General features: G+C 46.7%; 1 protein-coding gene across 2 annotated transcripts; it reads right to left on the bottom strand.

The window, feature by feature from the left end:
• Positions 1–939: 939 nt before the first annotated feature.
• LOC125520509 (uncharacterized) lies at positions 940–12,247 on the bottom strand. 2 transcript variants are annotated; one of them, XM_087538143.1, is made up of 9 exons: positions 11,847–12,247; positions 9,089–10,156; positions 5,792–7,895; positions 4,383–5,402; positions 4,193–4,303; positions 2,845–3,867; positions 1,651–2,688; positions 1,305–1,530; positions 940–1,201 (listed from the first exon to the last, which is right to left on the bottom strand). In XM_087538143.1, the coding sequence occupies exons 2-8, from the start codon at positions 10,136–10,138 to the stop codon at positions 1,349–1,351; spliced, it is 6,528 nt and encodes a 2,175-aa protein (XP_087394269.1). In that variant the 5' UTR covers positions 10,139–10,156; positions 11,847–12,247; the 3' UTR covers positions 940–1,201; positions 1,305–1,348. The 2 variants fall into 2 exon arrangements, with proteins under 2 accessions (XP_087394269.1, XP_087394268.1); XM_087538142.1 differs by having other exon boundaries at positions 940–1,207.
• Positions 12,248–14,307: the final 2,060 nt, after the last annotated feature.

Below are 14,307 nucleotides of genomic sequence, written 5' to 3' on the forward strand. Positions count from 1 at the left end.
CTTCTTGCCTCTTGATGCACCTGGTATAACCAGCTCATGCAGCAGGGTTCAAAAGTATCCCTCGTCTGAAAATTACTAGCGATGTACAGATTACAGAGCAGAGCCGAGTTAGTCATGAGCTTGCTAATCTCTCCTCGCTCGCCGAATTAAGTAACAGTTGCGGTTGCAGGACCAGTGCACCGTTAGATTAATCAGCACTTCTCTTCCCTCTAAACTTTATCCCTCACTGATTTTGCCAAGAAAAACTACTCTGCTCTCTTCTTTCTTGTCAGATCATGATGACATGCCAGCTATTTTTCTCAACCAAGGAATCAAGTGTTTCGATGCGAATTCGATAGAAGATCGACGTCAAGGAATGCCTTGTCCATGCCTTCGAGTTTACTTGAGAGCCAGATGGAGCTAGATGGACGAGGCCAAGGGGAACTAGTGCTTGCCGTGCTCGCTGGGGGAACTAGGCCAATGTCGACGCCGTCGTCTGTGGCACCATAACATAGTTGAGGCCTGAGGGACGAGAATTCTTTTCCTCTGAAGCCACCAGTTCCATCGGTGTAAACTGAACATACATTCAGCCTAAACATACGTTCTTCTGAATCCAGTTCCATGGGTGTCAACTGAACCATAGCTAGCTAATACTACTAACCCCCAATAGAATAGAGCAAGATGCAGGGAATCGTCCCCTGGTCAGGAAGATGGAATGAGCATGAGGAAATTTATAAAAACATACTGCTAAAATGAACAGATTAAACTGTAGGAGTACTTGCCCCAACTTTACCTCCTGCTCCAGGCAAGGCAACCCCAAATTTATGTAAAATGCATCACTCTGCGCTGTTCGCCAAGCACAATTTAGAGAAGAACGACAGATAACAGTACGTGCAGGTGACAGATCAGTTGATCCGCTCTTACAAAACACTCTTCAGGTTGCAGAAGCTGAAAAGGATGTATGGATGTCACAAATAGTGTCTTCTTCTCACGACGCATGAAATTAAGTGTATTGTCGATAATATAAGATACAAAACCGTTGCCTTTGCCAAAGACATGCCAACTAATAGAAAAGCAGAATGAATAGTTTGTCGATCCAACTGTAAATTCATGTTGCAGCATCAGTTCAGCTTTTGGCTCCATTACTGCATTCATGCATACAGTTAGATGTAACCAAGCAGCAGGATGAAGATCTCCAAGGCTGCCTAGTGTCCTCTTCCACCTGCTCCTACCAAGATTTAAAATTAATTTAGCTGACACTAAATTAATATAGAAACCAGGAAGAGGGCTGCGATTGATAACAGAGGAAACAAAAAGAATAGTACCAAATTGATGCAGTGGAGAAGGCTGTCTGATCTCATCTCCTCAGCTAGCTACCATGCACTTTCTCCTTTCCTCGATCCGCTGGTTGTGCTCGGTGCACTTCCTGTTCCTTGTTTTTATCTCCTGAACTGGATGTAGCTACCACTGCTTCTTCTTCCTTGTTTTTGCCTACTAAGCCAGATGCAACTACCACTGCTTCTTGTTCCTCCTCTGCAGCCATTGTGTGGGCTAACCAAACATATGAAATTAAGATGGAATCATGGAATCAACAGCAGGGAATTACAAAAAATAAAAAAAATAGACAAAGCCAGCATACAAACAAACACACTGAGAGCTGTCTTAATTTACCTCCAGATTCAACCAGGTGCTGGGACAGTATATCCCGCGCCCTGACACCCTCCTCCTCATCTGCTACATGCCACACTTGCTTGATGCGATTATACTCCTCATCGCTCGGCATGCCTACACCGTCCTCCTCCATGTCTATCACTATGTTATGCAACAGGCAGCATGTCCTGACAGTCGAGTACGCCTCAAGTTGATTATTTGGACGCCACCCTTCTCCCTGCAGGCACTTCCATGTGTCTTTTAACCTTGCTAGCGCCCTCAGCGCGACGGCTCTAGCTGCAGAATGTCTCCTATTGAACTCAACTTCGGCGCCTGAGAGTGAGAGGCCATTCTCCAGCTGGTAAGGTGTGAGAAGCCAAGGACGAAGAGGGTATGCTGCACTACCAATTATGTATTCCCTTACTGCCGATCCACCACCTGATGATATCTTCAGCTTGCTACCATTCAGCCAAGGACCCTTCTCGCAGTGCTTGAACATAACAGAGTTGCGCAAACTTGCCTCGATTGACAAATGCCATTGTGACGGCCACATGTAAATGTTTCTGAACCTCATATCAGGATCAAGGACGGCTTGCATGCGTATGCCTTCATTCTCCTCATGGTCACGGTTTTGTGATCCAAATTTGATGCGAGTTGTATATACAACACCACAGCAGTTGGGCATGCCATGGACCTTGTTAAACTTGCGCTTCATCTTCTCCATTTTTTGGGAAGAGTATGACCAACGCGCATGGAGCAATGCTCGCTCCACCATGGCCTTAACAAAACTCTGAGTTACTAGTGAGGCAGTTGACCCGTTCACACCAATACAGGATCCTATGGTAACGGGTGAATCACCAGAGTTGAGGATTCTCAGAGCGATGGCTACTCCATCCTGCAAAGAAAGCACTCTTCCGTCAACAAAGGTGTGATTCCTTGCCATCATATCTTCTAAAAATGGGGTCTTCACCAAGCTGCAGATATAACTGAAGGTGCTTCTTCTCATTTTGTACACAGATTCAAACCCTTGTGCATCCACAATAGAAGATGATAAGGTTCCTGGATTGGAAGAACATTGGTTACATAATCTCGAATTTACAAGGCAAGAGGTAACATAATACTCTTTATACTCAGGGTAAAAGTAGCAGAATACGTAAATCACTTTGCAGCTATATAGAAATGGGGAAATTAAAGTGACGGTGCGTGTTACTGTACCTCCACATTCGATCAAGTGTTGGGACAGTGCATCCCTCACCCTGATGGCGTCCTCATCTGCTAACTGCCGCACTTGCTTGCTGTAATTCTTCCCCTCTTCCTCCTCCTCTTGATCCTCCTCCATGTCTATCACTATGTTGTGCAATATGCAGCACGTGTCGACTGTCCAGTACGCTTCAAGTTGGTTATTTGGATGCCACCCTTCTCCCTGCAGGCACTTCCATGTGTCCTCTAACCTTGCTATCGCCCTCTCAGCGACGGCTGTAGCTGCAGAATGTCTCCTGTTGAACTCAGCTTTGGTGGCTGAGAGTGAGACGCCATTCTCCAACTGGTAAGGAGTGAGGAGCCAAGGACGAAGTGGGTATCCTGCATCACCAATTATGTATTCCTTGACTTCCGATCCTCCACCTGATGATACCTTCAGCTTGCTACCATTCAGCCAAGCACCCTTCTCACAGTACTCGAAGAGATAATAGTCGTGCAACATGATTGATTGGTTCATTCTTCCTTGCGATTGCAGTGAAATGCATGTGAACCTCATATCTGGATCAACCATGGCTTGCATTAGCATGCTGTCATTTTCCTCATTCTCATGGTTTTGTGATCCAAATTTGATGTGACTTGTATATACAACACCGCAGCAGTTTGGGAGGCCATGTATCTTGTGAAACTTGCGCTTGGTCTTCTTCACTTGAGCGGAGCCAGGAAAGCGGATGTGGTGCATTGCTCGTCCTTCCATAGCCTTAACAAACCTCTGAGTTAACAGCAAAACCGTTGACCCATCCACACCAACTGATGATCCCACAATCTCCGGCGACTCACCGGAGTTCAACATTCTAAGAGCAATGGCCACTCCATCATGGAAAGACAGCACTCTCTCGTCAACAAAGGTGTGGCCTCCTACCATCATATCTTCAGAAAGGGGCACCTTCACCAAGCTGCAGATGTAACTAAAGGTACTTCTTCTCATTTTGTACAGAGACTCAAATCCTTGTGTGCCCACCATACAATATGATAAAGTTTCTGCATGGCAAGAGAAGTACAAAACTGGTTATACATAATCTCTAATTTACAATGCAAGAGCTAACCTAGTATAACAAGAAAGACATGGGGTGCAACTAAATCAGAAAGTAGCTATGCATAAAAGAACCCACACGTACAACCATGTTTTTATGTCATCTGAAACAACTCATAATCATGTGAAACAAAAAATTTATGGAATATATTCAGTCATCAAGCAGCATAAATGGATGAAAGGCAGGAGAAAATGAAACAAAAGTATAATAAGATAAAGCAGCCAGTATTTGAATCTAACTTGCAGTTGCCACTTCTTGTGTATAACACATACCATTTTCTTGGGCTGTCAATTTGTTGTTTCTGTATAATTTCCCGCGATCCATTGTTTGTAGTTGGTGTGCTTCTTGTTCATTGTTTTCATCTCTTCGACCGGATGTGTGGACTAACCAAGTAGGTGAAAGATGGAGTCAACGGGAGGGAAAGGCAAATAAAATGAACAGATAAGAGCCGAGTTATTTTACCTCTAGATGCAACCAAGTGCTGGGACAGCACATCCCTCACCTTGACAGCGTCCTCCTCTAATAATTGGCTCACTTGCTCCATGCAATTCTCCTCCTGATCACTCAGCATGCCTGCACCCTCCTCCTCCATGTCTATCACTATGTTATGCAACCTACAACACGTGTTGATTGTCCACCGCAAATCACGTTGATTATTTGGATGCCAGCCTTCTCCCTGTAGACACTTCCACGTGTCTTTCAACCTTTCCACTGCCCTCAGCGCCATGGCAGTAGCTGCAGAGTGTCTCCTGTTGAACTCCACTTTCGAGTCTGAGATATCATCCTCCAACTGGTAAGGTGTGAGGAGCCATGGACGAGGAAGGTATCCCGCATCACCAATGATGTATTCCCCAATGTCTGAGCCATCTGATACCTTCAGCTTGCTACCATCCAACAAAGTACCTTTCTCGCAGGACTTGAAGAGCCAAGAGTCATGCAAAAGACTTGACTGGTTCATGCTACTTGCTGCTCCAAACCAAATATTTGTGAACCTCATATTTGGATCAACGACGGCTTGCATTAGTGTGTCAGCATTCTCCTCATGGTCAAGGTTTGGTGATCCAAATTCAAAGTAAGCTTTATGTACAACACCGCAACAATTTGGCAAGCCGTGGATCTTGTCAAACCTGCACTTGATCTGCTCCATTGTTTGGAAACGGTATGGCCAGTCCAAATGGCGCAACGCTCGCTCCTGAATAGCCTCAATAAACCTCTGAGTTACCAGCGAGACAGTGAACTCGTTGACACCAAGAGAGGATCCTACGACCACCGGTGGCTCACCAGAGATCAACATTCTCAGAGCAGTGGCTACTCGATCTTGCAAAGACATCACTCTCCCATCAACAAAGGTGTGATCCTTCGCCATCATATCTTCCAAAAATGGCAACCTCACCAAGCTGCAAATGTAACTGAAGGTGCTTCTTCTCATTTTGTACATAGACTCAAATCCTTGTGGGTCCACCATACAAGATGATAAGGTTTCTGCATGGAAGGAAAAATACAAAACTGGTTATACAAATCTCTAATTTGCAAAGAAGGATCTGTGCTCTAACAACCATGATGTGAATTGTATAATAATAAAACTTGAGGTAACCTAGCAGAAGAAATAAAAAGGACAAATACTTAGCAACATGGGGGAGTGCAACCAAATCAGAAACTAGACATTAAACGACCCAAATGTACAGCTAGTGGTGTGGCTAAAACTTAAATTGCATGTTGACCAAAACATGTCGAAGAAAAAACAAACTATGGAATATATTCAGTCATCATTCAACAGATATGGATGAAATCCAGGAGATAAAATAAAACAACTTGTAAACCAGAGTGCCCACAGAAGTTAAGATTAAGCTCGTATGTTTTATTTTATCTACCTTCAAATACGGTGGAGTGCCTGATATTTGTATCCAACTTGTCGTTGCCTCTTGTGTACAAAACATACCATTTACCTCCGTTATTTCCACCATGTGCATATGCCTTCACATGGTTCACATGCCTGAACTTATCCCACTCAATACCAAGTTGTCCCGCAGCTACTGAAGCGAGCAGCCATAGCCTGCACAATAATATGAAAAGCTTTGGATTTACATCTCGGGTGTAATCTGGGAGTTTTTCCATGGCGTAATCACACAAGACCAGCCTCTCGAGTGCAGGGATACTCTTCACCACCTTCAACTTTGGGCAATTGTTGATGTTAAGCTTCTGCAGATTAGGGAGATTGGAGATCCTCTCTAGGTTGGGGCTTCCAAGCACTGTAACCTCGACAACAGAAGGAAAGTTCTCAATGTATCTGAGGTGCTGGACTTGTTCTAGGCGTAACTGTTTTAAAGCCCTTGCATTGGAGGCAAGCCCAGGAGGAAAACGACTCAGTTTGCAATTAATGAGTTCAATCGTCTCCAAACGGGGCATGGCTTGTACTTGCTCCTCCCACTCCCACTCCTCCCATTCCACCATTCCGGATAAGAACAGCCTGTTTAACCTCGGAAATGGAGCTCCTACAGCCCGCAAGAATTCAGTTCCAATACGCCTGATGCATGGAGCACCGACGACCTGAAGTAATTGCAGGTAGGGGAGCTGACACAACCCACTGGGAAGTTGGGTGCAACAAGCCAGGTTATAAAGTAATATAAACTTCAAGTTATTGAGGGGCGCCCTTGACCTGGACATCATCCAACTCGGGAGTTGCTGACCAAAATAACCATCAATGTTGATTTTCTCCACATTGGGCGGAGGGCAGAGTGCATCAAACACCTTCTTGATTCTGTGTTGCTCTTCCTCAGAGACACTTCCTTTTTCTTTGGCCAACCCGTCAGGTCCTAGTATGCTGGTACAGTACAAAAACAGTTCATTAAGATGAATCTTCTCAGCAAGCCTAGCATTAGCAGCAAACGAGGCAGCAGATACATTCTCCAATTGATATAAACTGAGAAGTCTGAGTTGGGAAAGAGGACCCAACTCATCCAAACTGCACCAATCACCATCCATGTGGGCTTGAAACCCAAGGAGTTTCCTCATATTTATGAGACCGGAGAACCCTCTAGGTATCATACTGCTTTTGGGAAGAGTAAGTAACCTCAGCTGGCCAAGCTTCACAATGCTATCAGGAAGATTCACCAACTTTTCACATCCATGAAGATGAAGGAATTGCAATAGTTTCATCTTGCCAATATTCCCTGGAAGTACAGATATATCATTATTTACTAGTGTCAAATACCGCAGATGCTTGAGTTTATGCCACGTTTTAACCAATGTAGCCACATCGGCAGATTCTATATGTAGACTCCGGAGACTAGAGAAAGTAACCAATGAATCACCAGGCTCCATCTTTATTGGCATAGTTGAGATTAATGTCCTCACTGATTTCTGCTCCTGTAAAGATTTCCAATCAAGTGCACCTGATTGCAACCGGTTGGTTTCTATAGACAACCGAAGAAACCTTTGCGAATTAAGCTTCTTCAAAATATCAACGCCTTCGTCATGAGCAACAAGTGCTTCATCTTTACTTATATATTGAGCAAATGAGCGAATAACATCATGCATGCTGCAAAACTGCTGATTGATATACCGTTGATCTGGCTCTATAAGGTTCCGAGATATTAACTCATCATAGTACTTTCTTCCACATTCTTCTAAATCATTCGAGCTTCCATGAACAAATCCTTCACTAATCCACAAGGCAATGACTTGATGCACACTAAACCTAGTTCTTTTAGGAAGAAGAGAGTAGTAAATAAAGCACTGCTTCAAATAAGGAGGCATATCTTCATAGCTCAAGTATACTGCATAGTTGAGCTCTTGGGGCATTTTGGTTGTGGACCATTTAGAATCATCCAAAACCTGCTCCCAGTAAGAACGTAGCCCCCCTCTTTGACGCAAGAGACCCCCCATTACTTTGATGGCAAGTGGTAGACCACCACATCTTTGTATAATTTTAAATCCAATATTGATGTGCTCTTCATCTATCTCAGTTGACAGTACCTGCAAACATGGAATTGAAGGGCCCGATAGTATTAATTAACTACGCATAAAGCTCCTCTAAGTCACTCAATTTTTTTACATCTTAAGATACAGTTGAATACTCCGTAAGCGAAATTTATCATGGTACGTCTAACAATGTACATAGTCAAAGCACATAAAGTGCTCGTCAAAATGGATACTTACTCCCGCTAAAAAAAAGGATATTTAGGGCCTGTTTGGTTCCAATAAGTCATCTGACTTAGTCAGGTGACTTAAAACCAGTGACTTATAAGTCACGCCTGTTGGGTTGTCACCTGACTTATAAGTGACCTGACCACACCTTCCCACCTTGTTTCTTTATGTATAAAGGTAGTGGGACCCACGCAAAAGGGAGTGACTTATAGGTTTTAAGTTGGGGTGGAGCAACTTATGACTTATAAGTTGGGGTGACTTATAAGTTGGGTCTGTTTGGCAAAATAAGTCACTTTTTTCACTTTTTGACTTATAAGTTGGTGACTTATTTGAAACCAAACAGGCCCTTACTTACCTAGCTCGAATACACCAAAGATTTGTGCAATAACTATAACATATCTCATTTTTATCAAAACTTTTCCACTAATCTCTCATCACCATTATATAGAATTATACTCCAACTTCAGCAGAACCAAAATACTATTTTATTAGTTTCATTATTTTACAGTCACCTGAAATTATCTTATCTCTCAGTCAGCTAAAATGCATAATACAAGGCCAAATATTGCAGTAAAAAATGTACATACGCTTTTTTTCGCAAAATTACTTCCAACATTTAGTCTAGTTAATTTTAGTTCAATATCAATTTTCTTGTATTGGTAGGGGTTCACTGAATTTTTTCCATGATAAATTGACATATATAAATTATCCAAAATTTAATTATTACTCAAGCTCAGCTAAACAGAATTGCAGTTTCTCGAATTTGTGTCATGTAGGCATAATAAAAAAAAGGGGGAAATTCCAATTGGCAGTGTGATATGTTTCATTGTTTAGCACCATGCTTTGATGAAATTATTATTTACAATTGTTATTTACTTCTTTATTTGCAAAAGAGCAAAGTTAATATTAGCGCCACAAAATTATCACCGGTCAAAAATTCTATTAATTAACAATGTAGTATTGTTAACAAGTAGATGAAGATAGATTATACAACATGCATTAGTGTTTAATTGCATACGTACCTGCTTCTTGAGCAATGACCAAGCGTCAGCAGGCCCTAATGTATCGACGTGGTGGTAGGGCAATGCGGCTGTCATCCCACGGGCAACACCTACATCTCTTGTTGTGATGAGGACTCGGCTGCCTGCGGCCACAACATTGACTAAGGGTATTTTGAGCACACCCCCCCATGCTTCATGGTTCCACACATCGTCCATTACCAATAAGGTCTTGTGGCCCCTCAAGGCCTCCTTGAGGGTTCGGTTAAGCGTGGCCTTTGCATTTCCAGCAGGTTGGGCATCTCCTTCGGCTTCAATGATGGTTCTTTTCAACAACTCAACCTCACTGAAGTTTTGGTTGACGCTCAACCATATCTTTTTGCTGAACTCACCTTTGATTGCCTCATCATTGAAGACCTTCTGTGCGAGAGTGGTCTTGCCAATACCGCCAACACCTACTATGGCGAGCACCAGAACGTTGTTGCTGACGTCCTCACTTGTCTGCATGATCTGGGCCACCAGTGCTCTTGTATCTTCTTCAATCTTCTCCCCGACCAGAGCCAACTGGTCGAAGTCCCCTGTCGTCTCCCGGCATGGATTACCATGCTGGGAGGCATGGGCATTGCTGCTATGACGATCCTCATATGACCCAAGATTGATGAATTTGAAAGCAGCGCTCCGCTCCTTGATGGAGTCGAGCCTCTGATTGAGAGCCATTATACGGGTGCCGATCTGATGAGCATGTGAGGGATTCCGCATGCAGAAGAGCAAGGGATTGAAACAACCTACATCAACGCAGGATGATCCACGCTCCATGGCCTTGAGGTTGCAGAGATCGAGAATATCAGTAGCTTCGTACATGGCGCGCTTGAGCTCCCCTACCCACTCTTGGACGGTCTCGTCCGTGATGTTCCTCCTGTCGGCGTCAGCAAGGAAGTTCTTGAGGTCCCGGAGCTTGTCGCCCAACTTGTCGATCTCGCCGGAGACGCCCAGCATCACCCCTACCTCATCTTCTGCTATCTGCGCGAGCATGTGGCCCACGTAGGACGCGAATGCATCCAGCACCATCGCCATTGTACTTGCTGCCTTTTGCTGCAATAGTAAAAATGGGGTGAAATTTAAGTAGCGGCATGGGAGACAGGGAAACCAACCAAGAAGCTTAATTAGCTAGGTGTAAGTGACCGTGTAAGGACACAAATTAATTTTGAACTGCCTCGCCAACTGAAGAAATATATAGCAATTTAATTCTCAGTGTAATATTATCTACTGAACACTGACCCTCACGCTTTAATCTTAACGCTCCCCTAAAATGCCCATCTCCACATCTGCATATAGCTTTTATAGGATTCAAAGGAACAAACAGCCTATTCATCAATTAGGTACCACATTTACCATTCACCAGTTAGTACAAGACTCTGTACATACAGGCAAAGCAAATTTAATTTTCAGTTAAATTTTACTATTGACCTATTGGACACTGACCCTCACGCTTTAATCTTAACACTCTCCTAAATTAGCTAGGATTCAGAGTCAGGGTGGACAAGGTCCGGGCCGGTCCGGTCCCTGACCGAGCCGTCGTTTGGACTGGCCGTCGGCGGTCCGGACCGGACCGGACCGAGCAGCGTCGCGGTCCTGTTTTCAGGGACCGGACCGCAGCGACGAAAACCCGAGCCAGACCGACCGCCTCGTTTGGACCGGCCGGTGGTCACCCCAGAGCTCGTGCCGGAGCACGGCGACGCAGGGAGGGCGCTGGAGGCAGTGGGGCTCGTCGTGGAGGTGTCCGGCGACTTCTGTGACTCACGGTGGACGGCATGGCGGCCAAGCAGAGCTTGGGTAGCAACAGTGATGAAGAATCTGGCACGACGGCCGGTGCACGACGGCCGTTGTACAGCGGCGGTGTAGGGCCTCCTGCTTCAAGTTCTACCTTCCACGTGATAGATCCGAGCATGGCGCATCCAGTAGACATGTGTCATGGATGCCCGTGGCCGCGCGGATGAACGACGGTGGCGCTGACCAGCGCACGACCGACGCACCCGCCACGCGCTCGCCACGCACCTGCCACGACCTCGACACGCCCCCGTCATGCCCCCGCCTCGTCCCGACATGCCCCTGCCACGCCCCCCGCCATGCCATAGCTCGTGTTCGTCAGTCCGTTTGGTCGGACCGAGCTTTAACCGGACCGGACCGAGGGATTTTCGGTCCCGTTTGCAGGGCCCGGACGGGCTGGATTTTATGCCGGACGAGGACCGAGTCTGGCCGGACCGAGCGGGCCGCGAGCCGGTCCTGAAGACCGCTCGTGTCGTCCACCCTGAATTCAGAGGGAACAAACAGGTTTCTGAGGTCCAACCGGCCAAACAGCATTTTCATCAATTAGGTGCCACATTTACATTTCATCAGTTAGCTACATACAGGCAATGCAATTTTCAGCAAAATAAAATAAAAAATGTGTGGTATAATCCACCAACACCAATGCAACGGTCTATAATCAACTTTCCAGCTCCTGAATGAAGGAGAAACAAGGAAAAGAAGCAAGAAGCTAGTACAAGATTAAGCTTTGAGATGGAGGATGGATGGATGTCATGTTCCTTCAGATCTGGAACGAACAGCCTTTTCACCAAGTAGGTTCCACATTTACTTTTCATCAGTTAGATACAAGATTCTCTAACTCTACACACAGGCAAAGCAATTTGGTTCAAGCAGTCTAATATAATCAACTTTCCGATTCACGAAGAAGGAACTAGGAAAAGAAGCAACAAGTTTAACCAGCTAGTACAAAATTAACCTTTGAGATGGGTGGATGCCTTGTTCATTCAGATCTGGTACCCAATGCCGATGCACTTGCCGCGGAAAATGCCGACGGCGGAGAAGACGTGGGGCCAGCGTGATCCGCCCGGCGCGTCCCCTCTGCCAGCAACAGCTCAGCTCCTCGTCCTGTGCGTCGCCCAGGAGAGCAGCATTTCAGCACCTCCGCCGGCGCGTGGCCTCCCGCATCGGCAGCTCAGCTCAGGTCCTCCTCCGCGGCGCCGCCAGCGGGAATGGCAGATCCTCCGCCGGCCCGTCGCCCCCGCGCGCAGCAGATCGGCGTGGATCTACACCACCAACCGCAGGAGGCAGAGCAACTGGGCGTGGCGGCAGGTGCTCTCCGGCGGCGTAGGCAGAAGGCGGCGCATTGCAGCAGCTGGGGAGTGCGAGTGGGAGTGAGACCTAGCGTAGCGTCCTGGTTGGTGGGCTCTTTCCTTTTATTGGGCTCATCATGATTGGGTATTTCCAAGTCGTCACTGGTCTTTGCTTTAAGAGCATGATTAATAATATAGCCAGTTGTTGGTTATATAGTCTTGCCACATCATCTATAGCCAAGCTTATACTTCCTCCGTTTCCAAATAATTGTCTTTCTAGCCATCTTAAATGGACTACAACATACGGATGTATGTAGACATGTTTTAGAGTGTAGATTCACTCATTTTGCTCCGTATGTAGTCACTTGTTGAAATCTCTAGAAAGACATATATTTAGGAACGGAGGGAGTAGTTGACAAGTACAATAGTTGCATGTAAATGTGTACTACTTTTTCGATACATGGCCCACCTCCTCTCTCACAACATGCCTAGGAGCATGGCCCACCTCCATATCACCTAGGAGTAGTCCGCTTCCCTTCTCTCTCCTCTCTCTCTCATCCTACTATACTTGTTCTAAGGGCAACTCCAATGCACTACCCCATCAAGTATGTGTTTGCTCAAGCAGACAGGCGGTACGGGCCTAACGTGCGACCACATTTGTATTTTTTGTCCCTTTGGCGTCCGGCCTGTTCCATTTTCGGCACAAAGTTGTGTCCGGTTTGCATCCACACTGACGTTGAACGGACATGCATGTGTTTGCTCCTCGTCCGCATCGGGAACATGTGGCGGCCATCCACCTACCTCCACCGTCCAAAATAATTACGCACGCGCAGTGGGCCCCCGCTGTCAACCACCCAGTTGCTAGGTCATCGTCCTTTCTAATGTGGAAGCCGTGGACCGGCCAATCCACAGCTTCCACTTTCAAGCCAGGCCACCTCCTCGAGCCCCGACACAAGCGAGCAAACCCTAGCCGTCAGCGCATCCCTCTCATCCACCTCCTCGCTGGTGCCATGGGTTGGCATTGGATCACCAAGGGGAAGCATGACCATGAGGTCGGCTCCTCCTCCACCAGGTCTGCGCCGCCCACACCACCTGTTCCGCCCGCGTTTGCCATCGCGCCGCCGGCAGCCCCACAACACAATAGGTCGTACATCTCCGCCGACACTCCCGTGGGGAGATGCCCACCTCCCCAACAATTGGCATCTCTCTGCAGATCGTGTGCAAATCCCACTAGTACCGGTGAGCAGCCATGCCCGCCATGAGGAGATTGATCGACATCACGCCTGCCTGCCACTGGATCTGCTCTACGACCACAAGTATGCCATTGATTGGCCGATGTTGGATACGTGGCTCCATGACGAGCACGACCTATGGCGGCAATCCTTTTTTGTCAGTCATCCTCCGAGCCCTCGTCGCCCACGTCTGCTCGTGGTGAGAGCCCGGCCCAAACGCGCGGGCGTAGGTGTGTGCGCAGCGTAACGCCGACGCCATCTCCTTCCCCGTCCCCGCCACCGCCACCTCCCATGATCGAGGAGGAGGAGGCCGAGCTCATGAGGTGTGTCATGGAGGAATCCATGAACACCCATAACGAGCGTCAATGGGAGGGCCTCGAAACCCAGTTGGCCCTCTCTGCGACTGGCGACTGCTACTTGTGAGATGTGTTGGGATTTCCTCGAAGAGGAGAGGATGATGCAGTACAATAGAGATAAGTATTTCCCTCAGTTAAGAACCAAGGTTATAAATCCAGTAGGAGAACCACATAAGACCTCGTTGACGGCGTCCTGGACTAGGGGGTACTAACCTAGCCGACCCGTGGTTCCCGGGCCAAGGTAATGGGCCCTCATTCTCATCGAGGTTGACTCCGGAAGCTGCATGTCTGTTCAAGAACACACTTGCCGAAGACTTGGCGTATACTCCAAGACATCTCCTACCGCCTCTGCACGATCTCCTGGATACCGACCATGTAACCCTAGATGCCCTACCCGGCATGTATATAATCTCGAGGTAGGTCAAACTTGTATTCGATACACCATCGTCAATCTAAATAAGAGCAGGACATGGGGTTTTACCTCCGTCAAGATGTCCTGAACCTGGGTAAAACATTGTCTCCCTTGTTCCTGTTACCAT

The sequence above is a fragment of the Triticum urartu genome, chromosome 7A (assembly GCF_056163025.1).
Source record: "Triticum urartu cultivar PI428250 chromosome 7A, HENAU_Tu73, whole genome shotgun sequence".
Taxonomy (NCBI): Eukaryota; Viridiplantae; Streptophyta; class Magnoliopsida; order Poales; family Poaceae; genus Triticum; species Triticum urartu.

Coding starts and splice junctions, on each gene's coding strand:
- LOC125520509 (XM_087538143.1), bottom strand. CDS start 10,138: ATGGCGATGGTGCTGGATGCATTCGCGTCCTACGTGGGCCACATGCTC. Junction 4,304..4,382: donor GCACTTGGTTGCATCTAGAG/GTAAAATAACTC, acceptor CTACTTGGTTAG/TCCACACATCCGGTCGAAGA. Junction 2,689..2,844: donor ACACTTGATCGAATGTGGAG/GTACAGTAACAC, acceptor CTTCCAATCCAG/GAACCTTATCATCTTCTATT.